Source organism: Podarcis cretensis (genome assembly GCF_951804945.1).
Source record: "Podarcis cretensis genome assembly, chromosome: 5".
NCBI lineage: Eukaryota > Metazoa > Chordata > Lepidosauria > Squamata > Lacertidae > Podarcis > Podarcis cretensis.
In genome coordinates, this window is record NC_137174.1 from 66063627 (window position 1) to 66089637 (window position 26011).

General features: G+C 42.8%; 2 protein-coding genes across 8 annotated transcripts in view; one reads left to right on the forward strand and one right to left on the reverse strand.

The window, feature by feature from the left end:
- Positions 1-369: 369 nt before the first annotated feature.
- Positions 370-16465, forward strand: STK25 (serine/threonine kinase 25). Its single transcript, XM_079977295.1, has 12 exons — positions 370-544; positions 1447-1558; positions 6126-6356; positions 7497-7553; positions 7988-8096; positions 8903-9060; positions 10295-10480; positions 10723-10868; positions 11394-11508; positions 12488-12559; positions 13920-14056; positions 14772-16465. Exons 2-12 carry the CDS (start codon positions 1529-1531, stop codon positions 14809-14811), a joined length of 1281 nt encoding a protein of 426 aa, XP_079833421.1. The 5' UTR covers positions 370-544; positions 1447-1528; the 3' UTR covers positions 14812-16465.
- Positions 16466-17228: 763 nt separating this feature from the next.
- The window catches only part of FARP2 (FERM, ARH/RhoGEF and pleckstrin domain protein 2), a 63797-nt gene continuing 55014 nt past the window's right edge, over positions 17229-26011 (reverse strand). For 2 of the 7 annotated variants that reach the window (XM_079977257.1, XM_079977258.1), the window contains exons 21-27: positions 25765-25854; positions 25093-25175; positions 24459-24577; positions 23599-23762; positions 21036-21143; positions 20164-20315; positions 17229-18929 (exon numbers count right to left, since the gene is read on the reverse strand). In XM_079977257.1, coding sequence (XP_079833383.1) covers positions 18839-18929; positions 20164-20315; positions 21036-21143; positions 23599-23762; positions 24459-24577; positions 25093-25175; positions 25765-25854 — 807 coding nt within the window. In that variant the 3' untranslated portion in view covers positions 17229-18838. Of the gene's footprint in view, positions 18930-20163; positions 20316-21035; positions 21144-22874; positions 23015-23598; positions 23763-24458; positions 24578-25092; positions 25176-25764; positions 25855-26011 lie in introns of those variants that run through there. The other 5 variants (XR_013839294.1, XM_079977259.1, XM_079977260.1 and 2 more) reach the window with 5 other exon arrangements.

Genomic DNA, 26011 nt, shown 5'->3' on the forward strand with positions numbered 1-26011 from the left:
CAAGTCAGCATTTGTAAGGACGAATGGGGCAGAATCGACGAAATGCTGTAGATTCACAGCTGATCCATGGTAGGCAACGGAGTTGAGGGAGCCAAGGGAAGCACTGTCACCGCACAAAGCAAAAAGCCTCGGCTAAGGGATCGTCGTGTGACATTTGCTTTAGGCGAAAGCTGCATGATTCAACCCCCGCGAGCAGAAGGCAGGAGGAAAGAGAGCCGGGAGCGCGCAGACCGTTGGAATGTTAACAGCAAAGCTGAACAAACTACCTTTCCCGGAAGCCCTCGCTTTCCCGGCTGCTTGCCCCGCCTTCTCCGAGTGCATGCTGGTCAAGACAGTCCCTGGCTCGGCCACTCCGTTGTGAGACGGGGCTGCAAAAACTACCCCTCCCAGCAGCCGAGGCGGCGAGAGAAGATTCCTGCGCATGGCTGTTGGCGCCCTCCTCCCTGCCTCTCCTGCAGCTGCTGTAACCGATTGGAGTATCCCGAGGTGGTTGCGCGCGGAGCCGCGATGGGTCAGCGGGGCGGGGCGGACCCTCGGGGCGCAGGTGAGGCGCGGAGGACACCGGAGCGGGGCTGCTGCTCTGCGGAGAGGGAGCCAGGGCTGCTCGGAGCAATGCTGGCGGCGGCAGCCGTTGCCATGACAGTTGTGTCTGGAGGCTGGGTGGAGCTGCTGTGCCCGGGGGCAGCAGGGGAGGGGGCAGCCTGTCTCCCCCCCCCCCGGAACCCCCTATGGGACGCTCACCTTAAGGCCGGGCCGGACCTGCAAACCCACAAGCCACTGAGTCAGGATTCGGCTCTCGTGTCTTTGCAGGACCATTCATAAATTCGTAGGAAAGAGGCTCCCCCCGCACCCAACCCTTTTTACGGTGCGGGGAGACGGGGAGGGGTTGCCTTGGGAGTTGCAGCCTGTGTCGTGCTTGCTATAAAGTTATTCTGCATGGAGATAGAGGTGGACGACCTCTCGTGCTCCAGAGGGATTGGTTGGTGTAATCTGTTTAGGTTTTGCTCTCTTAAGTGGCTTGGTCACGCTGAGCAGGAAACTCCTTCGCTTGGGCTTCACTCCCAGTGGCTAAGTTGCTCTAGAAACGGTAAAATCAGTTTTGGCCACCTGTTAAGTGTGCGTTCATAAAATAGGGTGATGGTGTGTTTATCCCACCTTCCCCTCCAGAGAGCTCAGGGTGAGAAACCTGGATATGGGCTTACCCACTTCATCCTCACAACAACCCTGTGAAGTAGGCTAGGCAGTAAGAGAAGAAAGCGGGGGAGTGGAGTAACTGGGCCCAGGTTACCTGTGGCACCTAATGTGTTGTCCATGATATAAGTAGGCTAAATCTCTTTATCTCGAATTGGGTAGAGCATTTATGGCATTTATGGTGCAGTGGAGTCATTTCACAGGAGCTTTACAATAATAACTGGTTGCATTTTTGTTTTTGTTTTTTTTTAATAGTTTAAGTGACCCGTAGAAGAAAGCACATTTTTAATTACTGTGTAAGAAGATTGGTGAATGGGTGTTGTGCTGATCTTCAGCCATGGCCCACCTGAGGGAATTTGCCAACCAGGTAAGTGAGAACTGGAGGCTCTTGTTGAATAAACTTAGGGCTTGTTTACACTCCCACTTGATCAGTGCCTAGAATGCATGGGTCCATGTAATTTCCGCCTGTTTCTTCCTTTTTAGGCACGGGTGCTAGAGGTTTTGCCTTTGCCCCACCATTTCTTTCTGGAAAACCCACAGTTTAGTGCTAAATCAGAACAAATGGCAATCCACAGGAAACCCAATTGCCGTTTGTTCTGATTCAGTGCTAAAATGCCGGTTTTCCCAGAGGAAAGCAGTAGGGCAAACGGAAGTGTGGATGAACCCTAAATTAAACTAAAGCATACTCCCCATGAAAAAGCTGCCATACTATATGAGAAATTGACTAAAAGGAAGGCATCTCAGGTCACTTAGTGTTGAATGATTTGTCAGTTTTACTGATATAAAAATGAATCAACAGAAAGGCAATGCCTCCAAATTATACTGTGAATTTTATTTTCTTAAAATACACTACACGTTTTGGTAAAGCTTTATTCAGGAGCACTGAACAGTTTTCCATGTAGCCAAAAGGATATGTTAAGGTTATTACTGTATACTGTTTTGTAAAAAATAATAATAACAGTACCACTTTGAAGTGTTGCCTCTTTTTTGCTATTTGGTGCAGCAGCACAATTTGCTAATTGTGCCCTAGTGTGGAATTTAGTATAAGGCACCACACTTAGTATTCTTAAAATCTTCGCTTCCGTTGCGTATCTGGTCTTTCTGGCTTGGTAGCCCTGGAAATCTTTTGAAGCTGAAGGAAGGGAACAGGATTTTTCTTGACTTCTCCCTATGATTACATCACCTAACTTCAGGATCTGGTGAAACATATTCTGCCTTCCTCTGCACCAGAGTGGAGGGCAGGCCAAACACAGATAGCAGGATTATGAAGCCAGTACCAAGATCCTTCTGCTCAGCTGCATCTAGGAGTTAGTGGTGTGAATGGCGTGAATGGTTGTAGCTGCTGAGAGAGAGAGACAGGAGGAGGAGGAGAAGAAGGAGAAGGAGAGAGGAATGGAAGGCAAGAGTGGTGGAAAGGCCTGGAGACAAAAGGTGACAGAACAAAGCCAGCAAAGAAGAGGCTGGGGAGGAGGGGCTTGGAGCAGTAACCCAACTCAGGAAAAGCAGGCAGATGAGCCAAACCTAGAGTAGAAAGAGAGTTGATGGAGATTAAAGGGCCTGACTGAGAGGCTAGGCTTGGAAGGAGGAATTACCCTTGAGACTGTATAAGGCAGCTCTCTGTGCTCCTAAACATTTGCATAATGACTTGTTCTCTTGAAGCACATTTGGTCATTTTTAAAATGGAACATGTTGCTCTACCTGGGTCCAATGTTTGTTACAGTGGTACCTTGGTTTAAGAACAGGTTAGTTTATGAACAACTTGGATTAAGAACACTGCAAACCCGGAAGGTGTTTTGGTTTGTGAACTTTGCCTTGGAATAAGAACATGTTTCGCTTCCTGTTGAGTGTGTTCCATTTGTAAATTGAGTCCCTTGCTGCTATGGGAAAGCACACTTTGGTTTAAGAATGGACTTCTGGAATGGATTAAGTTCATAAACCAAGGTACCACTGTACGTGGCAAGGATGAGAGGTCAGTAGCCAAGGAGTATATTTAAGGGAAAGCGGCTGAGCAGTGTCAAGACCTGAGAGACAGGCAGGAAGGACCACTGAGGTCACTACTGAAGGCATAATTTTTCAAGGTTCTTGTTTCTATTATTCTGTGATCAGGATACATTCTTTGGGTGATTCATCCAATTTGTTGGCTTGGCTGCATCGTGCTGCATCCTCATAAGTGACCTATTTGACGAGTCTTTATTTGCCTGCTGTTTTTCTTAACAGATCATAACAATTTCCTAGGATTCCTTCTCTGACGTCTTTTCTCTAGCTCATGAGATGTTGGCTTACTTCAGCCTTCCCCAACTGGTGCTCTGCAGATGTTTTGTACTACAACTGCCATCAATCCCAGCCTGCCCAGTTGTAGTCCAAGATAACTGGAAGGTTGAGGAAGTATGGTTTATTTCCTCTGAGTCTCTTGTGCTCTAGCTCTCTCCTGCCCCCCTGTTGCTCACATTTCACTTCACTAAATTGCCAGCAGGCATTCTTTCAGAGGCCTGTGCTATTTGGGTGTTGCTATGGAGACAGGAGGATGTTTGGTTGCCCTCTTCTGTTCTGTTGACTGAGAACCCTATTAGAGTGGGGCTGAACTCAAAGCATGAGGCCTGCTCATACTTTGAGCGGGTAACTGCTGTCCTTGAGTAGGAGAGGTTGTTTATCTCTCCTACCCAGTCCAAAGGTTTCTTAATGGCATCTTATCAGTTTAATTACTAAAGATAAGAGGCAAACAGGTGTGGTCCTTTTTGATGACAGATTTATAAGCGAGTCTGTACTATTTCTTCCCTAAGCAGCGCATGTACACACACACGCGCGCGCGCGCGCGCACACACACACACACACACACACACAGTGTGGAAAATCCATTAACAGGGACAACTTGTAATCCATGCTTCAAAAAAACAATTCTGCACTGAAAAAAAGTTACACTGGTATAAGCTAGTTTTCATCTTTGGTGTAATTACATTATTTTTTTCCATCAAAGGTACTCCTAAGCACCGTTTACTAGAGCTTATCTTGGTTACAGGGCAGAGAAGATAGGTGCTGGGGTGGGCATGACATTAAAGCCTCTCCCCAACTTTTCTAGTATTCTTGTGGTGTCTGAGGCAAACCCTGGAGAAATAGCAACCCTTCCTAACTGTCATTGTGGGGTGAGGCTCCTCAGATTGAATGTGGCTCATTCTCATTGTCTTTGTGATGGGGCAGCTTTGTGTATATGTTTTGGAAATGAAATCCTCTCACCAACTTTCTGGTATCTCTGCTGCTGTCATCCCATATCAGGTAACCCTAACAAATTTATGATGGTATAAGCTTTTGTGGGCTGGAGTCCACTTCATCAGATCACTTCCACACTTATGCCATAAGAAATTTATGAGACATTTAGGTTGTGCAGAACTTGTGTTGTTTTTGCTATAGCAGCCTAACACAGCGACCCCTCTAGATGTTATGAATGCTAAGTTATTTTTAGCTCTTCTGTTCAGTGTTTTCTAATCCTAACAGGAACCATGGTAATGTGGTTCAGTGTTATCTCCACATTGCAGAGAGATAGATACTAGCTTGCTTAAGGTTACCTAGCTGAGTGTGTGGATTAGGCAGTATTTGAAGCAGGCTCTTCCTGGTTCATGATTCATTCTTGGATCCCTTTGACGCACTAGATACAGATGGACGGGCACACTCTGTAATAGTTTGATAGCGCTGGATTGTATATCTAAATGACTGTCTAGTTTCCAGTACCTGTCTTTGACATTTCAGATGCTGGAAGCTGACCATATTTCAGTGGTTGCAGAAGCTTCAGGTCACTTTAAGGCTCAAGTTCATAGTGCAAGAATGATATCAATATGTGTGTGGTAGGGGGTGAGGCCTACTAAATTCCTAAAGTCTTGTTGGTACCACAGTGGAAACCCATCAGATTTCAGCAGATCTTAATTATATTCCAGTGCAAATCTGATATAAGTGGAATTGCAAATTTGCTACTGAATTCTGGGCTTTTCCAGAATCTTAACATCCCTACTAAATATTTTTTTCCACTCAGAAAGTCAGAATTCAGACAGGTTGGAGATATACTGAACATGGGACCAACTTGCTGCACGTACACAGAGGTGCAGATGACAAGCCTTTCGGGTACTTCTATCATGAATAACCCTTGTGTCATGTTGGGAAAGGCATGGCTTTGGTGTTGTCCTGTCAGGTAAACTAGGGCAGCAATTCTAAGCACGTCTACTAGGAGCAACTTCTAATGAACTCACTAGGACTTTTTTCATGATGGAATGAGTTTAAGAATGAAGAAAAACCCTGCTCAGTCAGATTAAACAACCAGACCACCCAGCCTGGAATCCTATACAAGTGGTCAAGCAGCAGCTTTCAGGAAGCCCACAAGCAAGTGCTGAAGGGACTAACCATATTCTGTTGTCCCCACTTCCCAGTAACTGGCATTGGGAGACACATTGCCTCACGAACATGAAGGTTCTGTCCAGCTATCACTGTAGTTGATAGTTTTATCCTCTATTAACTAATCTACTCTTTAAAAGCCTTCAGAGCTAATGGCGATCACAAAGCCTTGTGTTAGTGAATGCCATAAGTTAACGATGTATTGTGTGAAGAAGTTATCTGTTTTCGCTGTCTAAAATGTTTATACAGTAACTTTTATTTTATTTGGTGATCCTCAGTTGTCCTAGTATGGCAAAAAGAGCGAAATTTATCTATTTCCACATCATACATACATTTTTGGGCTGAGCTCCTGTTGCCTTTGTAATGAGAAGTGAGCCTTATGCTACATGATAGAATGGCTCTAACAGATGAATCATTAAATCCCTGCTATTCATGATGATTATGTTTATGAATTACCCACCCTTAACCCTAAGGTCCCAGGGCAAGTGCTACAGATTATTTTTTTGACTAGCTCTTCTTCTCTTCACTCATCACCCCATTTATTCCTACTGACTCAGCACTCTCGGGTTGATCCAGAGGAACTGTTCACAAAGCTGGAGAGGATCGGTAAAGGCTCGTTTGGGGAAGTGTACAAAGGAATTGACAACCGTACCAAGGAAGTGGTAGCTATCAAGATAATTGACCTAGAGGAGGCAGAGGATGAGATTGAAGACATCCAGCAGGAGATAACGGTGCTCAGTCAGTGTGACAGTCCCTACATCACCCGCTATTATGGTTCCTACTTGAAGGTAACTGAAGCTACCAGGGCAAGCTGTATCACAGTGCTTGTGGGACAGCTACTAGCAAACTAGACTGCAATTTGTGTACTTAAACAAGGGAAATGGGTTTAGTTCACCCACTAAATCCATTTCTCCCCCCCCCCCACCACCACCATAAAGTGTTCTCAGTGAGTCTTGTGGCTGGGACATTAGTGTGCCAGTGGGTGTGGAGGAGTGAGCATGATAAGAGGACTTCATCTTTGGAGGCTTTTCTCCTTGGTGCAATCAGAAATGTTTAACTAAAAATTCTTACAACTGGCATGTATTTAGTGACTTAGAAAATTTGACTAATCTAAGTAAAATTCAAACTCCAAGAATTAAAGAGAAAACCCCTTCCCTGCTTATGAGTTGCAGACTCTTTATTAGTGTTGTCATGAGGATGCCAGAGTGTAATGATAACCAGCTGTTAGCAAGATAAAGAAGCAAACTACAACATTGGGCAATCTCAATACTTGCTAGTATTGCAGTTGGGACACAAGAGTCCTGCTGGATCAGACCAGTGGCCCATCAAGTCCAGCATTCTGTTCTCGCAATGCCAGCCAGATTTTTATGGGAACCCTGCAAGCAGGACACAAGTGTAATAGCACTTGGCTGTTCCCGAGCAACCGGTTCTGAGGCATACTTTCTCTGATACTGGAGGGTAGAATATAGCTGTCATGACTAGTTGTCATCGATCACATTTGAATTCTTTCCCACTCAGCTTTTTACAACACGTAAGTAGCAGTGTAATGGAGAAAGCTGAGCCAGAACCATTCACCCTGACCTGCCACTCTTCTCAGGGTATTATTATTATTATTATTATTATTATTATATAGAAAGGGATTTAGAGATATCCTTTCACAACCACAATCTACAGGCTGAAATGGAACAGTTCACCAAAAGCTGTAGCTTCTGATTACTCATATAATTAAACTCTGAGAATAACAAAAAATATCATTAGATATTTCTAGATAATGTGGATCATGGTGCTACCAAGCACTTCAGGTCTCATTGTGACATGCGAGAACTGAATGAGGAATACAGGGCTGACGTGTTTCTTCCGCTGTTTTTAAGGCCTTAATATTGAAATGACTGTCACTGCTTTCACACAACACCTTGTCTAATTTACAGGGCACCAAGCTTTGGATAATCATGGAGTACTTGGGAGGTGGCTCAGCACTGGATCTAGTGAGTACCTTTTTGTCATTCGGTTCAGATACCTTAACAAGATTCAGCCTGGAACATCGAATTAAAAGTAATTCCACATTGGTTGCATGAAGTACCATCTCAAATCCACATTCAGAACTGCCACACCCTGTAGACTCCCCATATCATTCAACAAAATACATTTGTGCCAAGTGGTTATGAATGAACAGCTCAATACTTAATCAGTAATCAGAGCCCAGCTTGGAGGTGCTCTCTGATCCTGCTTTAGTTCATGTACAAGTTCATGTGTGCATAACTGCATTCTTCTTTTCTCTCTTTCTCTCTGATCTCCATGCAAATGGTTGTTCCTGACATCTAAGCTAAAGTTTGTTAAGCATGGAAGACTGAGGGACTTCGGTCTGAATGTATTAAATGTACCTCACTCCTTTACCGTCATTCCTACACTTCTCCTGTAGCTCAAGCCTGGACCTTTGGAGGAGACCTACATTGCCACCATTCTCCGAGAAATTCTAAAGGGTTTGGACTATCTTCACTCTGAGAGGAAAATCCACAGAGACATCAAAGGTCAGGCTTGCAAAATACACATCTTCGGGTTTTTTCTATCAGTTCTCTTATGAGGAAATTGAAACCACACGTACTTGCTTTCACCGACAATCTCAGGTGTCTATGTTAGAATCCCCCCCCCCTATTTGCATTTCTGTGATCATTCCTTAAATCAAGAAGTATGAATTCTGGCAGTAATTTGTGCACTTATCAGAACAGTCTGAAGACTATCGGGACCGCTAAGGCGGATTTAGTTCTATAGCCAGGCCTGAACTCAGACTGAGAAGGGTCTACATCAAAGGTGCAGAACAGATGATGGGAATTACTCTTCTGTATGCAGAGGGCTACAGGTTCCCCACCTGTGTCTAGATAGTAGGTATCCTCCGGGACTGCCTGCAGCTGCTCTGCCACTACTTTCTCCAGTAACTTGGCTATAAAGGGTGGACTTCTTGAGGAGTGGCTGTACCATTAAGATATAGAAAAGGGAAGTAAAGCTGGAGAGCGGGCTAAGAATTGAGAACAAGGTAGGGGTTAAACAAGCTTTGGTAGTTCATACAGGGTGAGAATATAACCCTTCTGCCCTATTTGCAAAGCCATAAGGGATTGGGCTTAGCAGTAACAGGGAGGATCGAGCCAGTTTTCGGGATGTTCTGCCTTCCTTTATGCAGTTGCTAAGGCACCATTACTTTCTTCCCCTGTACTAAACCAGGAATTAACACAAAACATGTTTACCGGGGCTTCAGAAAGGCACCATTTCTTACTGCAAGATAATTTATTGTATTCCCCTTTGATTCAGCTGCCTTTATTCTTATTTTTTCTATGAACAGCTGCTAACGTGCTACTTTCAGAGCAAGGCGATGTGAAACTAGCTGACTTTGGTGTGGCTGGCCAACTAACAGATACCCAAATCAAGAGGAATACCTTTGTTGGGACTCCTTTTTGGATGGCACCTGAAGTCATCAAGCAGTCAGCCTATGACTTCAAGGTGAGCTGAGAGGAGCAGGTGAAAGCCTACTAGAACCCTAGCTCATTATTTAGAATGCATGTTAATTTGCCTTATCCTGTGTTCTGTCTACGTTAGAAAGAAAGGTGCATATAGGTGGGTAAAGTTTGCATGTGCTTCTGAGTCTTGCTATACACATCATTGGCCACTTAGTGCCCCCTTCAGTTTTCTAGTGAAGGATATGCTTTCTAGGGGTGCATGTAAGTTTATGCACACATCTGCACAACTTTAAAGAAATCTGTTCAATGGGTTCTCCTAACCTTCTGTATTAGATTTGGGGAGGGCACTGGGTGCACGTGGGGGGAGGAGAGGTGGGAAAGTGCTGTCGTGCAATCAGGAATCCTTGCACTAAGAGAATGTGTTAGTTGGATCCCATCCTAAAAGTCCAATTCATGATTAGAAATGCACCCTGCTTTGACAGTGAAAAATACCCAGAACTATGGTGCAATCCATTAGGTTTAAAGCTGTATTTAAACAGTCAGTAATATGTATTTCTTTAAGACTTCGTACCTGCCTTTCACCACAAGATCCCAGGACAGGTTACAAAAATATAATACACAGTGACAAAGAAACAAAGAAACTGTTTTGCTTCAACTGGTATTATCATAATTCCCTACATAAACATAATTTATATAATTTAAATGCTTGCTATTCACAAGTTGTGATCAGAGGTTAACTGCACACCCTGTAAAGGCGGCCACCTTTGTATTAGAAAATGAAGAGCACAAAAAACTTCTTGCGCTTTACAAGATTTCAAATCTAAGAGATAGTTAGCTTAATTATAGGACTGCTTAATAAAAGATAAAAAAACATATTTTAAATACATGTTTAATCTCCATGTCTTATTGCTGTCCAACCTACAGCAGTCTGACCTTCTGGATTATCTTGTAAATCTTAGGCTTAGTAAAAATGTTTTGCTCAGACACACCTATTCAAGAACTTCTAAATCTGTGTCAACCAGAAATAACTTTACCTTAGATGCCATTTCATTTTAGACATAAGATCAAGGAGACGCCCACATGATAAGCACACAAGTTGTCACTCACTCAATCACATACAGAAGTCGGGTAATTATGGGAGAAAAGTGAATGATTTGAGTCTCTGGAGGAGTCCCCTTTTCCTGTGAATCAGCATCAGAGCTCAAGTCAATGAGTGTTGGCTTCTCTGTGCCATGGTAACACTGAGTGTTCACAGATCGTTCTCATTTTTATTCCAGGCAGATATTTGGTCCCTTGGAATTACTGCTATTGAACTGGCAAAGGGAGAGCCTCCAAACTCTGACCTGCATCCTATGAGAGTTCTCTTCCTGATTCCCAAGAATAACCCCCCGACGCTGGAGGGACACCACAGTAAGCCCTTTAAGGAATTTGTGGAAGCCTGCCTTAACAAGGACCCCAGATTTGTAAGTGTTGCTCCAGCCTCTTCTCATAAGCAGAGCCTGAGTGTCAGGTCAAAAAACCTGGCAGCTGCTAGCTAGCAGAGCTCTGAAATGCTTGTCCTTGGAAATGAGCCCACCATTGGAATGTGCAGAGTAGGCCTTAGTCCTGTTCAGATTTAAAAGACTCCTTGGAAAGTGGCAGTGGTAGCTGTCCACTTGGTCTGGTCCCTGCCAGCTAAAACACCTTGTCTCTTGTATTTGTGCAGAGACCCACTGCAAAGGAATTGCTAAAGCACAAGTTTATCACACGTTACACCAAGAAAACATCATTTCTCATGGAGCTCATTGACCGGTACAAACGCTGGAAGTCAGAGGGGCATGGTGAGGACTCAAGCTCAGATGACTCTGACATGTATGTATGTTTCCATTTTATTTTAAAAACATTTGTAACCTGCTTAATATTTTTTAAACCTCTGAGACATTTGTCCTACTTTGAAAATCTTTCATTTCTTCCGCTTTCTCCACACCCAAATAATCAGGGTGTGATTGCTCAGTTAAGTTTCTGCAGATTTTGTATTTGTACCGATAAAGCCTGTAAGGTAGACCAGTAAGATTTTATGCAGCTTGTTGAGAAGTACAGATGGGCACAAAAAGCAACGTACGATTTGTCATGCTGGCTGCTTCCAGTCTTTAAATAATTGCATGGTGACACCGAATATATGAATACCCAGTTCTGGGCTATGAGTTTGGTATCTATTGGTACCAAGTACATTCTAGCCCCTTGATAACGGTTGGAAAATGCAAACACTGAGTTTGCGTTTAAGTAAGATTAAGCTGGAAAAGCCTGCCGTTGGGGAAGCCCTGCCCCTGCAAATCTTGGCACTCCTCTACCCAGTGTTCTTTGAATGAAATGCACTCTCACCCCTCTTGTTTCTAGTGATGGAGATGCAGATGAGAGAGATCAAGGGCCAATCTGGACTTTCCCACCAACCATTCGTCCCAATTCCTTGAATAAGCTGCACAAGGGGATGTCTCATCATGGGTCCCAAAAGGTCAGTGTGGTGTCCATTACCGCTGGGGAGCAGAGCCCTGAGCCAGCAGTGGTCACTCTGAGGGACTGAGCAGCCAGTGTGCGGGAATTGTAGTGTTTCTCCCATTAACCCTGATGCTGTCAGAGCAGAACGTATCTTGCTTTAGATTTTGGAGTCTGCTTATTCTGCTCTGGTTTATTTGTTAACTCATGGAAGATTTCATTTAATGCAGTGGAGCTAGAATGGAGGTCAGGGTTGGGAAACTTTTTTTGGACTGGTGGACCAGATCATTATCTGTCCCCACCCGACTGACAGATGAGTTGTCCCTCCCACCTATCCAAGTCCCTTGTGCAGTGCTTCCTATCCACCCATTAACCAACTGGTTTCTAGGTGCTTGGGAACTATAACACACAAAGCTTTACCAGCTGCCAAGTGCCAAGCATAGGGAAATTGCAAGAAATATGGTTGGCAAAGCTGCTTTCTGTAGAGATTGGCTGTGTGATTGAGTTCCCCACCCAAGCTGTGCCTCTACCTGCCCCACACCTGAAGTCACATCTGATGTCAGGCATGGGGCAACTGGACATGGTTGGAGGAAAATGGCATTGTTAAGACACATTGGGACCTGTAGCAGGCCAGATTTGGCCCATGGGCTGGAGGTTCCCCATCCCTGATAAAGGAAGTTTGCTACGAATAGTAATCCTGCTGTTAGTTGCTGCTGCAAAATGGTGTAACACCATACTCTTTGCATACAGGTTGCTACTCCTGCCTGTGCCATTTATCTGCCTTAGGCTTCTCCTAGGGACCATGTAGGAGCTGCAGCACAAACGGGAAGATTCTTAATGGATGCTATACCTACTTTGTTCTTTACTATTCCTGCTGGTGACGGTAGATTAATGTTGCTTGTCAAACATTAGCACTTGTCAAGCATTTTCATAGACAGGTTGAAAGAACTGTTCGGAGTCATATTGAATAGCATCCTTCTTCTCCCTCTTCCTATTAGCCTGCTGAGCCTATCAAGCGGCAACCACGGTCTCAGTGTCTCTCTACTCTTGTACGTCCTGTCTTCGGAGAGGTGAGGTGGCAGGGTCTGACTTTCCCCCAATTATTATCTGTATGAAGTGTTTCTTTGAGGATGTTGGGTTAGAGTAATGAGTACGAGCTGACAGCCAAGTGATGGTAAGAAATGAGACCTTTCACACTTGTATGGTGATTATTAGAATTACCGGTAATTTTTTGCCCTGTTCTGCATCCTTATGATGTGGGAGGCAGCTTGAACTCTGCAAAAGAGGTTGATCCCTGGATTATGAGCCAGGATCTGTGAGGACAGCTCAAAGCCACTTAATTTGCACAGCTGATGAAGGGGAGAGTTATTGAACCAGACACATGTTAGGTGGTATAAGAGAACAATATATGGTACAGAGAGTAGGGATCAGACAGAAAGTAATATGTACACAGGGCCAGAGTACTATAAAGAAGGACACGACTGCAAAACATGCACACATTCCTATATCCACAATGGATAGAGTTGTCCTCTGGCTTTCTGGTCTAAATTTGGTAAAATTGGGTCAGCAATTACGTAGCTGCATGTATTAAGAAAGCAATGTGTTGTTTAGCTGGAGTTGCAAGCTTCCCAGGGACACTGGACATCACATAGTGAGTGAAGCAACTGGGTGCAGTATAGTGCTGGGTGGTTGATTGCATACTCTTGCCAACAGCCACAAGGTTGTTGGGGAGATTTAGTTCCATATAAATGGCTTTAGGAACAGGGTGAAAGTTTCCTGATATCTAGTGTGCTTAGTTATTACAGCAATGGCCCGCTCCAGTGAGCCTCATCCAGCTCCAAATCACCATGTGTCACTTGAGTTTGTCACTTACTGTAGCTTTAGGCAATTTTTACAGCTAGGCAACATTGCTGTTGCTGCAGCTGATTAATTCTGTATTCTGCTTGTTCAAGGTACGGTTTAAATTTGGCACCATTACCAGCCATCAGCAATAGCATGCTAATCAAAACTGTCTTAGGCACCAATAGAGACCTTTCTGAGTCTCCCTCCCACAGGAGCTAAGTTGCAACTTTGTGTGTCCACTCAGCCTTGTCTAAAAGATTTCTGTGATGGGTGGTATGTGTTTTGGGGAATCAGACCTATGCTCCGATAGGGGAAAGGCTGTTTGTGTGAGAGGTTATTCCTGTTTATTCCCATTTCTGCCTCAGGCCCCTCCCACCTATGGAATGCAGCCTCCAAAGTTTGAATTCAGCCCTTGGCATGAAAGAGGTTCTCCACCCCTGTACTACTACGGCCTTAGGGGCTGTGGTACTGGCCCATATTCTAGAGATGCCTATTGTACTTCTTTATACAGCAAATGTTTTTGCCTCCCATGAAAATTGGCATTAAGGATTTTGTGCTGCTACTTAGAGCTTTCTAATGTCTTGGCAGCTCAAAGACAAGCACAAGCACACTGGAGGCAACGTGGGAGCCATGGAGGAACTGGAGAATGCCTTTAGCTTAGCTGAGGAGTCTTGTCCAGGAATCTCTGACAAACTAATTGCACACATGGTAGAGCGAGTGCAAAGGTAAAAGTTCTGAGCATTGTTAACGTGACAATTTATTTTTGGTGAGGATATGGGCTAGAAGGAGTAAGAGAAGCCAATCCTACACCTTGCCCTTGTACACCTTTCTCTAGTGCTGCTGTTCTTAGTTTGGGCCCAAGATATAGCTGTTTGCTTAGGACCCTAGGCAACTGTCTGGCATTCTGGTCCTTTGATTGGTGGTTGTGTGGAATGATGAAATCTAAATTATTATTATTATTATTATTATTATTATTATTTATTAACAACAAACTGTATTTTGCTACTGTCCTTCACCATAAGGTCCCAGGGTAGGTTACATCTACAGAAACAGAATACAGGCAATGACTGATTTACATGTGTCCAATTGATGTGTGCAACACAGCGACCCAGAAGTGATTGGAAAAAGGGCTGGGCTTATGCATGCTCCACCATCGCATGCCATGACCTGGAACACAACCCCCACGCAAATTGAGGGTTGCCTGTACAATGAAAACTTAACCCTCAAAATACAGTTATTCTGGGCCAATTAATTTGTTAGCACATGGCCTGGGGCAAACATCTGTATCACCTGCCTGTTAAATTAGGCCAGATGAGTTTTTGACAAGGTTGCTATTCCTTGTTTATGCTTGAATTTGAAGAAAGTTGGTGTGAGGCTGACAGCGAGAATTTACTATGAATAAGCCTGATGCATACCTGTTGTTCGTTCTCTCTCCCTCAGGTTCTCACACAGCAGGAACCACCTGACTTCAGCACGCTGAGGCATCATCTTTGTTACTCATTGAAAGGAGGGTGACTTTTCCCACCCCAGCTCCATAAGAACTGCATATTGAATCCATCGCCATCTGCTGTTGGATGTTAACATTGTGCTATGGATTCCCAGACATTTCAGAGCCTTTGTGTGTGTTTCATGACCACCCTGGATGGGATTTTACAACACAAATGAACATGGACTACTTTGCAGAGCCCCTAGGAGGGTAATTTCTACAGTGTACTTCATGGAGGTTTTTAATTATATCCCAATTTCTCTCAGGTCAGACCTTGTTTCAAAGCAAAATCCTGACTGCTGGAAAATGGAAATTCAGATAAACACATTCCAAAAGGGAAAAGGTGGGACTGTGTAGCTCCCTGCTTTGGCAAGAGGTATGTGTGAACATTGTTCATCAGCAAGGAGGGATTATCACTACCCAGTTAGGTGGGCATATGCTGGTGCTACTCAACAAGATTTTTGCTTAGAGTTTCTCAACTATTAGAACAAGAAGATTGGCCTAACAGTTGCTGAGACAGGTGAAGCTTGCCTTCTCCTTCTCCTGTCTGTCTACTTGCTCCTTTTGTGAGGTAGGTTTGACTGCTTCTTGCATTCTGCACTTAGCCCATGTTTCACCAGCAACAGCTTGGAAAAGATGTGCTCCTACTCAATCAAGGCCTTTTGCTGCTACTTACTATCTTGAGTGTGAACACTCAGTATCATGGATACATTCATATCCAATTCAAATAGTTTATCAAGAGTATTATGCACTTGCTAAAGAGGGAGAGAAGCTAAATGCTTAACTTACACCTACAGTGTAAAAGGATTGTGGTATATAAGTCTTCAAACTTCATGGAAGTTTGCTGTTCTCTGAAATGTGACTGCAATTCAGTTAAATTTAAATACATGTGTGGTGCCAACAGCTGGAGGAAGTTCTAGGTGATGTTTCTAAAACTTATCCTGTCACTTCTGAACTGTTCATTCTATTGTGGACTTGAACAGTACTTCTGCCCAATTTATTTATGGCCATTATCTCTAGTTCTGGCTGAGAAGTAGCCTATAAATACCATAAGTATTTCAGACTTCCAACTAGTTCTTCCTCTTCAAGAAATGAAGGTCTAAAGTAGTCACACAAATTGACAGTAGTCATATTGAAAAGAGTCACTTCCTAAATGTGTAAAACCATTTAGTCATTGACAGTGGTATGGATCTATTCTTTTGATAGAGTTCAGGGGTGGAGGTGGAATTGCCTATTCTACATACCCTTGCAAGTAATGTTAGGGAGAAAGTAATGGAAATGCTCTTTTCTTGGTATTCATACTTTATGCTAGAACCGTGTCTTCGGAGCTGCAGTTGCTGCATTCTCAGTTTTGCTCATGGATAGCTGAGTTGAGAACATGGGCAGGAATATGAAGAATCCATTTTCCTTTACCATTATCCTCCAGGACTGCTTACGAAACATATGGGAATGATGTAGAAAGGAAAACAGGAAGCTGTGAAGCTGCTACTTTGTGCTGTTCATAAAAGGTACCTTGCATTTAACTCACAATAAATCACCAGTAAAGCTCTCACAGTGTCTCTAGTATTCAAAACAACAATGTCTTAGTTTTTCAAATGAGCAGTGAGAGGGATCTGCCACTTTCAATAAAACTAACTTGTCAAGTAAATGCTGACTATATGATTATTTATTCATTGCTAGAAACTCCAAAGCTGGAGTTACTCCAGGGAAGTAAGGACTATTTTCTGTCTGATCTAATGCAGTGTGGGATTTCAGTTGTGCTACTGAAGGCCAGGGTTGTTTTGCTAGAGTGCCCCTATCCACACACTGGTTGGGAGAGTTTTAGGCACTGCACTAAGATAAATCAGAGCAGGTTTTTTTGGTGGTGGGGGCTGGGGAGCTAAGATTGAAAAAACTGGGTATGTTTAACCTGGAGAAGATACCTGCAGGGAAGGAAAAGGAACTGTACTTTGGTGCCCCCAAAGGACAGGACTACATTTCATCCGAGGGGAGCTTTCAGTTGACCATTAGCTGAAACATCTTGAACGTAACAGCAATTCAACAGTAAAATTATTTTCCTAGGGGGCGTGGTAGACTCTCCCTTCCCTGGAGCTCTTCTAGCAGATGCTGCACAGCCATCTGTTGTGAAGGCTGTAGGATTTCTTACGACAAGCAGGGGCTTGAAACCGATTGCCCACAAGGCCCCCTTCAACTCTCAGTTGTGTTTTTTGTTGTGGACAATTTTGGTTAAGCCTTGATCAGGATTCAGTTGTAGGCTAGCCACAGCTCACTAGAGGTCTTAAGTTAATAAAATAGGGAAAACTATGCATTTGAAATGAGAATGTGGGCACTGCTGAGATGGGAGTCCTTTTTATATTGAAAATTCTGAACGGAATAAGAATTAGGTTATGACAAACTGCTTGTGAGCCATCTAGAGATCTACAATAGTTTATTTCCAAAAACACACTAATAAATAAAAAATACATTAATGTATATTGAATGGCCATAATAGTAGAGAAGAATATTTAGCACTTTGTAGCTTCCTTATAAATGACAATGTCAAACAAAAAAAGGAACAAACCTTCCCTTTGCCCTCTAAGTGGGAAACCAACCCCAACCTTCTACCTAAAAGACTGACCTACATAGTTTTAAGGGTCAATATGAGGAGTAATAAAGACATCTGTATTTTCCCCATGTCCTGCCCCTCCTTTAATTGCCCATACTTCAAAATGCAGTGTTCAATATATAAATTTTTTTTACCTCAGTTTCTTCTAAAGCACACTACCCATCACCACATTGTTGCTCAACACAGTATCACATGACAAGTAAAGACCGCCTTCAAACCAGCAGACTACTTTCTACTACTATCCAAGGGTAACGTGATAAACCTTATCTGTCCCATGAAAGAAGTATATGAACTTAAAAAATAAAACGCGTAGGCTCTGCCTCCATGATCTTGGGACAACAGCACTATAGAGAAAAGGAGGATTTCAATTATCTTGCCATTGTGCAGTACTTGTTTCAACTGATCTGCCTTAATTCCTGAATATGCACTTTTAAATATATGTCTGCACCAGTTCTCATACGAAGTCCCTGAGTATTCCCCCCACCCTAGCCTGTCACTGTCAAAGGAACTAAGACGTAGAGGTGTGTCATTAATGAAGGAATAAACCCTTCCATAGTTAGTCACCCCCAAACAATACTAGGGTTTTATTACAGCTGCACATGCGTGCTTATTGGACATCTGTTACAATAGATGTTTTGGCTGAGGTAATAAAAACAAGAACTGGTTATTGCTGAAGCTGCCTTTCCTTTTCAACTCTCTGTATGCATATTTATAACTTTTAAAAGAACTTAGCCAAAACATAACAAGCACCACTCTCAAGCCCAGAACAGAAAGAGAACTCAGAACATTATCTGCACACTAAAAGGTCCGCTATCCTCATCTTTGCATACTTCAGTATCTTCTGTATACTTTTCTACCCCTTCAAACTGACTGTGGAATCCTCTTTTCTCATGCCCACTACCCAAATAAAAACAATCCTTTCAACTTTGTTTGCACTGAGAAAGTAACAAGGGTGAAGTTGCTTCCTGGCAATTTTCTGAAGCACTCCGCTCTACCGTGAGGAGAAATTCCATCTTAAAATTAATGTGAACATTGCTTGCAGCGTGTGAGGCATGTATGGCTGGTAGGCTGAAAGAACAAGTTGCACACAGATTATTTAGTTGAGACTGAGCATTAACAAATAATAGAAAACCACTTGAAAGCCAGAGAACTAACATTGGCCAAACCCCAACAAAAGAAGCAAGTCATGTAAATCCAGCAGCCACATTTTTTTCATGAACTGAATTCCCCAGAGTCTTTGCAGTCCCTTTGGATGAGAGCGCTTTCTACACTAAGCAAAATTCACCATCTTCCACGAGGCAGCTAACTTGGCCACTGGAGGGAGCAGATGGGTTCCTTTTACTACTATCATGCTCAGGCTCCTTTCCCCCATACTGCAAATAATTAACTTACAACAGAGACCCAGCTCTGCTTCTATCAGTTTGTTTTCTTTTCCTTTTCATCTTTAGGAAGGCAGAGGCTGGATCTCCCTGGAGAACTTGTGGCTCTCTTTATTACTTCCATCCACCTGACAAGAGAAAAAAAGTCAACTGTCATGGCCCTAGTTCGTTACCTACTCACTATCATTCTTTGAATGTGCTACATAATAGTTTTTAGTAGGAATATTAATATTTCGCTTTCCATTTTGCTGAGAATTTTAGTAAGATTAACACTCAGACTAACACTTGAAAGTTAACTTACTGTAAAGAAGGAGCAACAGTCACCTGATAATTTGAACAAAGGTCAGTTCAATTATGCTAGGTTTGTTACTATAGTGCAAAGGGAGAGTTATAGAAGGGAGTCCTAACCCACAAGGAAGGGGACTGGCAGTTAATGCCCCTCTTTTCCACTGCCTAGATGAGTAATATGCACACCAGATCACTTTTATGAAGAGCACAGAAACTCAAAAGGAAGGGTCTCCCCAAGCTAAATTTTAATCTTTTTAAAAATTCCTCCTGGTTTTCCAGCTGCCAATGAGTAGTTTTACTGTCTCACCCAGCCCAGATGATGAACACTCAGTAGAGTCAGTGGTGCTATTCATTAGTGATTTTGCACAGTTATATCTTTATGGAGAAGGACCATCAAGTTTGGGACATTAAGCACAACTTCCTAAAGAATCTTAAATGTAAAGCCTAGACAGGTCCCATCACTGATCGCAGTGCACATTGCCTGCAACCACATACAACCTCTCAGTCATCAACTTTTATCAGTAAGAACTGCTAAAACAAGGCTTCACTCAGGCTCATTCCACTAAACCATATGGTATGTGTCAGCACAGCCAGAGTATCTCTTTAGCCAAACAGATATGGATTTGAGTGGTACATATTTACAATATAGAGGAATTGCAATTTCCTAATGCGATAAATAGTCCTCCCCTTACTAGAAAAATGGGGGGGGGTCTGGGGGGGATGCTTTTCCATATATATAGTTTTAGGCCTTCTCTACCACCTGCTCCAGGTGAGTTGAGAGAGAGAGAGAGAGAGCATTTCTCAGGTGATGTGCAAACTTCCATATATGTACAACTTCAATCTGAGCTACTTTTGCACAGAGTTCTTTCACTGACAGATTTTGAAGTTAGCAGAACCCACCAAAAGTTATCTCATTCATTAATATAGGCAAGGCCACAGAAAGCATGACTTCTGTGTGAAATTCCAGCAGCTTCCTCAACTCATTAGCAGGAGAGTTAGTAGAGAACACTTGTCAAAATGGTAACTGTGGGTAACAAATGCATTTTGCAAATTATGTCTAGGAAGCACACTTACCTCTCAAAGGTGTACTTGCTCTCAGCCCTGAAGAAATATACATGGGACTTGAACTGCAGTTTGAAGACATAATCCTTCTGAATGCCATCGGCCTCTACGGGTGTGCTGACAGTGTAACCAAGAAGTGGTAAACTGGCCAATGGATAATCATCCTGAAAAAACAGCCAAGTTTTATTATTTATTTAACAGATGTCCATTCCACTCTTCAACCACCTTTTCAGGGCAGTTTACAAAGAAAATACAGGCAGCAACCATTCTGCAGGCGCCCAATTGCTACGTGACCACTGACACACAGGTCTTTTCGGACCCAGAAGAGAGCAGAATGGAGGCAGAGCAGGCTTATGTGCGCTCCGCCAATAGACGCAGGGGTCAGGAACGGAACCCCTGCACAAAATGTTCACTGCCTGTACTAAAACCCACCATGTACCACTGAGTTAATACATGAAGTTACAAGTAAAAACAAAAACCCTCAGTTCCCAGCCAGCACAAATATACCAGTCAGAGAGAACTAGCTCTCCCAAGTTCTAGGTATTGTATGCTGGCTGGAGAGCCTAACTAAAGCCATAATTGGGAACCCTCTCTGCAATTTTCTCCAACTAGGTGCTTTTAAAGAGCACCAGACATGCTATTCATATTACAATCAATTTTAGTTTACTGTGATCTGGAGATGCCTAGAGAATTGCCAGAGAGATGTGCCAATGACTACTGGCTGAAGCTGCGCTGGAGCATTCAACTCGTTGCTGACAGCGGCAACACTCACAAAATGTACCAAAGAATGAAGAAAGCCTTTAAGAATGGATTCACAAGGCATATTGCATCTCATTCCTATGTATGCCTAGCACCATCTTGAAGTTGTCCCGCATCCATCTTACCTGGTGCGTCTTGTAGAAGAACAAACAGAAGTTTGTAAAAACAACCCACAGCTTCTGCCAGCCATTACTGTTTTTGAATTTCCTCAGTAGGTATCCTGACAGCTGGTTCTACACGGAAGAGAGGAAAATATAGTGTAAGTGACTAGTAGTCATTCTCCACAACCGCTCAACAAAAACCTAGTGTTAAATTTGCATTGCAGATTCAAAAAACAAATAACTTTTTCTAGGGGATTACTGAATTTGAGAAAGACTGCTTCAGAGCCTTTTTGTACAATTAGATATTTTGTGCAAGAAGTATAAAAGTTACCTTTTTATGGTGGTGATATAATTTGCCAAGTGCAGTTATTGGAGCACGGGTGTGTAACACAGACATTTATTGGCTATTCCCTGTGATGAAGTTAATGACCAAGCAATATAAAGCCACCACCCAACTCCATGGTTGTGTAATTTGGAGCCATTCAAAATTACAACCCCCCCCCCAACAAATTATTTGGGATTCTTTGCTCTGAAACTACAACACTGGAGTGCTTGTCAAGCATTGTGTATGTTATATTTATTTTACTGGCAGACCAGCAAAAACACCCCAATTGCCCCAACAGTCCTTTTATTTATTGCTTTTTTAAGCATTTGACCCCCAGGTTTTTAAGGAGGTGGGAAGTGAGACAGCATTATTTTTTTATTCAGTTTGTAGCAGTGGCTCCGAAACTTGAAAACCACTTAACTGGTTTTTCCACTTGTAGTAACTGTAATGTGCCATGCTAGATGCTGTATGGTTTTTAATTGCATTTTTCTTGCTTTTATTTCTTATATTCTATTTTATTGTATTACAATTTGCATTCCATTGAATGTCTGTTTAATATAGCCATGCTGTGGAACACCTGCAAAAACCTCATGGACCACAGGTAGTCCACAGACTGCAGTTTAGGAACACCTGCTCTATGGCAGAGCTACCTACTCCCCATTCAGATCCACTCAGTCCAGATAGGATATTTCATTGTTTCCACTAAAGGTTGTTTGAGTCAGGCTTTTCCTGATCATACTAAAAAGGCTCTAAGGCAGGTGAACCCAATGTGCCCTCCAGATGATGTTGGACTACAACTCCCATCACCCCTCACCATTGGTCAAAGTGGCTGCGGCTGAGGGGAGTTGGTGTCTAGCAACTTCTGAAGGGCATCCTGCACCAAGGTGTCTTCTCTCAGGTATACCAGCTACTAATGGAATGTCCATTTGTGCACACACCCACACACCCCTTTTTCACAGAGTGATAACTCTGCGTACTGCATTTCCTCCACTGAAAGGGTAGAACAGTTATGGATGCAACTGATTCATGTCCGTGCTGTGTTAACTGTGCGACTTTAAGTCCCGTTTTTTTGTCCTCTACAACATGCTAAGAACCAGTAAGCAACACACACACAGCTTGCATTCTTAGTTAAGGAGACAATACAACTAGAAGACAGAAAATGTTGAGGGAAAGCACACAGTAAAAAGCCCTGCAGAGCACATGGCAGCAATGCCACTTTTAAGTTAACATGCTGGTAAAGTGAAGAGTAAGCCGCACTGGAAGGAGAAGGAACCTAACTTGCTGTGATCTAATCTACAGGATAAATGAAATGCATCAAAACAATGGCATGTGTATCCAGGGGTCTTCTTAATAAAGGGATTAATTTGGCTGATTTCTGCAAGAGACTTAAGGGTGTCTTACCATTCATTCCAATATTTTAGATCTTTGTTTCTGCACATTAGAACAGTGTTTAAGAGAGCTATAACGAGATGGTACAAGTAGAAAATGACCGTCTTCATAGATCCTATCAATACTGAGAGTGAGTGAAGCAGCTTTACCTGAATCATACACAAATAATCAGACAGGGATAGGCTCTGGTTCCGGTACCAGCAAACATGGGTGATTGTGTTGGGCCGCTGAGTCTGGCCCAGCAAATAGCGAGGAGGAAGCTCTGGAGAAACAGCAAGAGAGCAGAAAACTGAGCAGAGAGGGTGCAGGGCAAAGAGAAAAAGAAAGAAAAAGGTGATTTAGAACAAGAAAGGGCAGTACACGAAAAGGTCTGTTAAAAGAAATAGTATGAAAAAAGTAAAAAAAAAAGTTATGAAGTTCATTATTTGTAAGTCCTAAGATCAGCAGTGCAAGGGGCCACGGTGCTTTGGGGAGAAGTCAGAAAGATTTAACAAATTTACCAAAAACAGGGTTCTCAGTGGGCAAGATCACAAACTTTTGGTTTCATAACCCCAAAGCTGATTTCTTTCATTAGCTTTTTAGTGTGAATGGCAGCTGTTGATATATCAAAGCCCCCCTTTTTATCTTTTTTCTTCTCCAAAGCACACCCTTGTTGAGAACATGATGGAAACATGCAGTCACACATACAAAGAACATCTTCAGATGTCTTGTGGTTACTCATTCATTTGCTCTCTCACACAAGACCACTGAAGTTATTGAAGGAAATGGGGGTGTTAAAACCGCACACATGTATACAGTGCAGAGAAACCAGCAACCAAGACAGACAGAGTGGTAAGTGAAAGTGATAGTGATATGTGCTCTGCTGCTGGGTACCTCGACGGCCACACTGTGATCTGTCATGGAGACACTGGTGTTGCGGTACCAGCATACATGCATGGTAGTATTGGCACGGTGGTGGCTCTGCCTGTCCAGGGAGCTACGAGAAGAATGTATGTCCTCTTCGGACTCCTGTTCTAGAGATACCTCATCTGAGGATCCTGAGGGGGGAGAAGGGAGCAAACATTTAACAGGCTGTGGGCACAGGGGTAGTGATAGCAGCAAGGATTGCTGACGTATAATAGCATCTTCCCCTCACAAAAGGAATTGGCATGCATGGGTTACTCTCCTTCTGACATTCATGACCTTCATAATTGGTAGCTTGAAGGATAGGACACCTCAAAGTTATTGCATAGGAAAAAGTCACACTCTGTTATATGGGGAAAATATTAAAAAGTTTACTCAGAAGCATCCTAGAAGGGTTTGATCGGTAGCAGAAGGGGATTCCTAGGAAATATATAATTTCCACCTGAGGAATGCCACAGTGTGCTTCAGTGGCCCAGTGATGGGGGCGGATCCATAGATAAGGAGACATTCAGGAGTACACAGGATATTACTTCAATGACTTCCACAGATTGGTAAGTGAACTGTGGTTTAAAAGGATGAATACTTTCCTGTGTAAGAGGGTGGTAAGGAAAGTTTACACACTATAAACTTCATTATTATTGCTTTAACAGCTGGAAGTTCTTATTTGCCAAGCCTGAAATATCTGGAGCATCGGAGAGGGTATGGAATGTTACTTAGTGAAAAAGACTGAATGAAGGCTGCGTAATCTATACCATTTTCCATCTCAGAGGCCTGAAGAGCACACAACTAACCAAGAATCACTAATCACAAGTGGCACAAAAGCTACTCACTGTTAGAACGATTGCACACTGAGTTTTCTAGAAACATCTCTGATTTCTCAGTGAATTTCTTGGCCATTTCAATTGCCATATTTAGATCTTCCATCCACTTCCCCATTTCCAGACGAGTGCTGAAAAATAGAGACAGGAACGATGGCTAAGCACGTTTTCAGAGCTCAGCTGCCGTTTGTGATTTATGGTTCCAGAAAAGCACTGCTTGCCCCATACTTAGAGCAATTTCATGTTTCCATAAATTCCCACTGAAATAACAAAATTTGCAGTCAATGTTACCATTCTGGCAACTGCAGAAGCTTGCCTCAACAATTTTAAATTCCACACAAATTCAGGTTTGATAAAACCACAACACAGTTTGAATCTTTTTCTATTCCTCCTGAAATCTGAAGTCTCATAAAGATGAGAGGAAGCAACATATTATTGCACTTTAATGTAAGCTTGGAGCACTACTCCATGGGGAAATCAGATTTTGCCTCAACAGATGACTGCATAATGACTCAGGGAGTGTGTGGTCTCCCACATTGTGCAGCCTGGGGTATAGTGGCATATACACACACACTGAAAGATGCCTATTTTACCAGTGCTTTAACACTCCTACCTTTTCACAACTGAGCACTGAGAAAATGCTTACCTTGCTGCCACTACTATGGTTTTTTGAGCTGAATAAATGGTAAAGCAATGAGGGACAGACCATTCGTTTTCGCTCTCTTCCACCTACAATAAAGGAAATTTCTTCATCATTCAGTAAGCAACAGCACACACATCTACACTAAAAGAAATGGTGTGACACAGCAACTAGCTACATTGAAAGTATTTCGTTTCTATTTTGTTTCTAATGGGAAAACTATCAGCTACAATAGCATTGTCACTTCAGCAGCTGCTAAGCATAGTAGTCACTGGCTTATTACTCACCGGAGGATCCAGGACTATCAGCTGAAAATCAAACACAGACACATAAAAAAAAAGTTCCATTAAGGAGAGGGAGGGAATGTAGCATTTTGGTGTGGAAGCAACACCAATTAGCACATCCAGCTAGCCTTGAAAATAGCAAAAGCACAATCAAGAGTTGTCTCGTCTTCCCAGCTACTCCAATGCCAAAAAAAACTGGCAGTGCTTGTTCTTTTGACTACTTAAATCTAGCACAGAAATCTATGTCTACTAATGACTGGAGAAAAACTACAGTAACCAGAATTGCGCATTTCGCAAGAGTCCCTTAAAAGTTCAGTATAAAGAGGAAGCCCAGGTTAACATGAAACATATTTTATTATTTTGATGTTTGATTGCTGTGTGATGTATCACTCACCAGCATCCCATGAAGAGGGAGATGACCATGAATTTTGAACTGATTGGTACCCGTGACTCCTTTGCTGGTGTAGAGCAACATATCTGAAAACTGAGGCACGGAAAAGTTTACAAAATCATTTAGGTACTAGGAAAAAAGGCAGTTCTATCTTTTGTCACAATCCTTGGGTTATACCCAAAAAGTGCATAAGTAGAAAGCAGCTCAAGCAACTGTTGTCTTTTTCTCTCCTCCTGCTCTGGAGCCCCTG

Bases quoted from the DNA above. Each gene is read 5' to 3' on its own strand.
- STK25 (XM_079977295.1), top strand. From the start codon at position 1,529: ATGGCCCACCTGAGGGAATTTGCCAACCAG. The intron at 6,357-7,496 runs GTAACTGAAGCT...TCTAATTTACAG, and splicing joins ATTATGGTTCCTACTTGAAG to GGCACCAAGCTTTGGATAAT. The intron at 9,061-10,294 runs GTGAGCTGAGAG...TTTTTATTCCAG, and splicing joins AGTCAGCCTATGACTTCAAG to GCAGATATTTGGTCCCTTGG.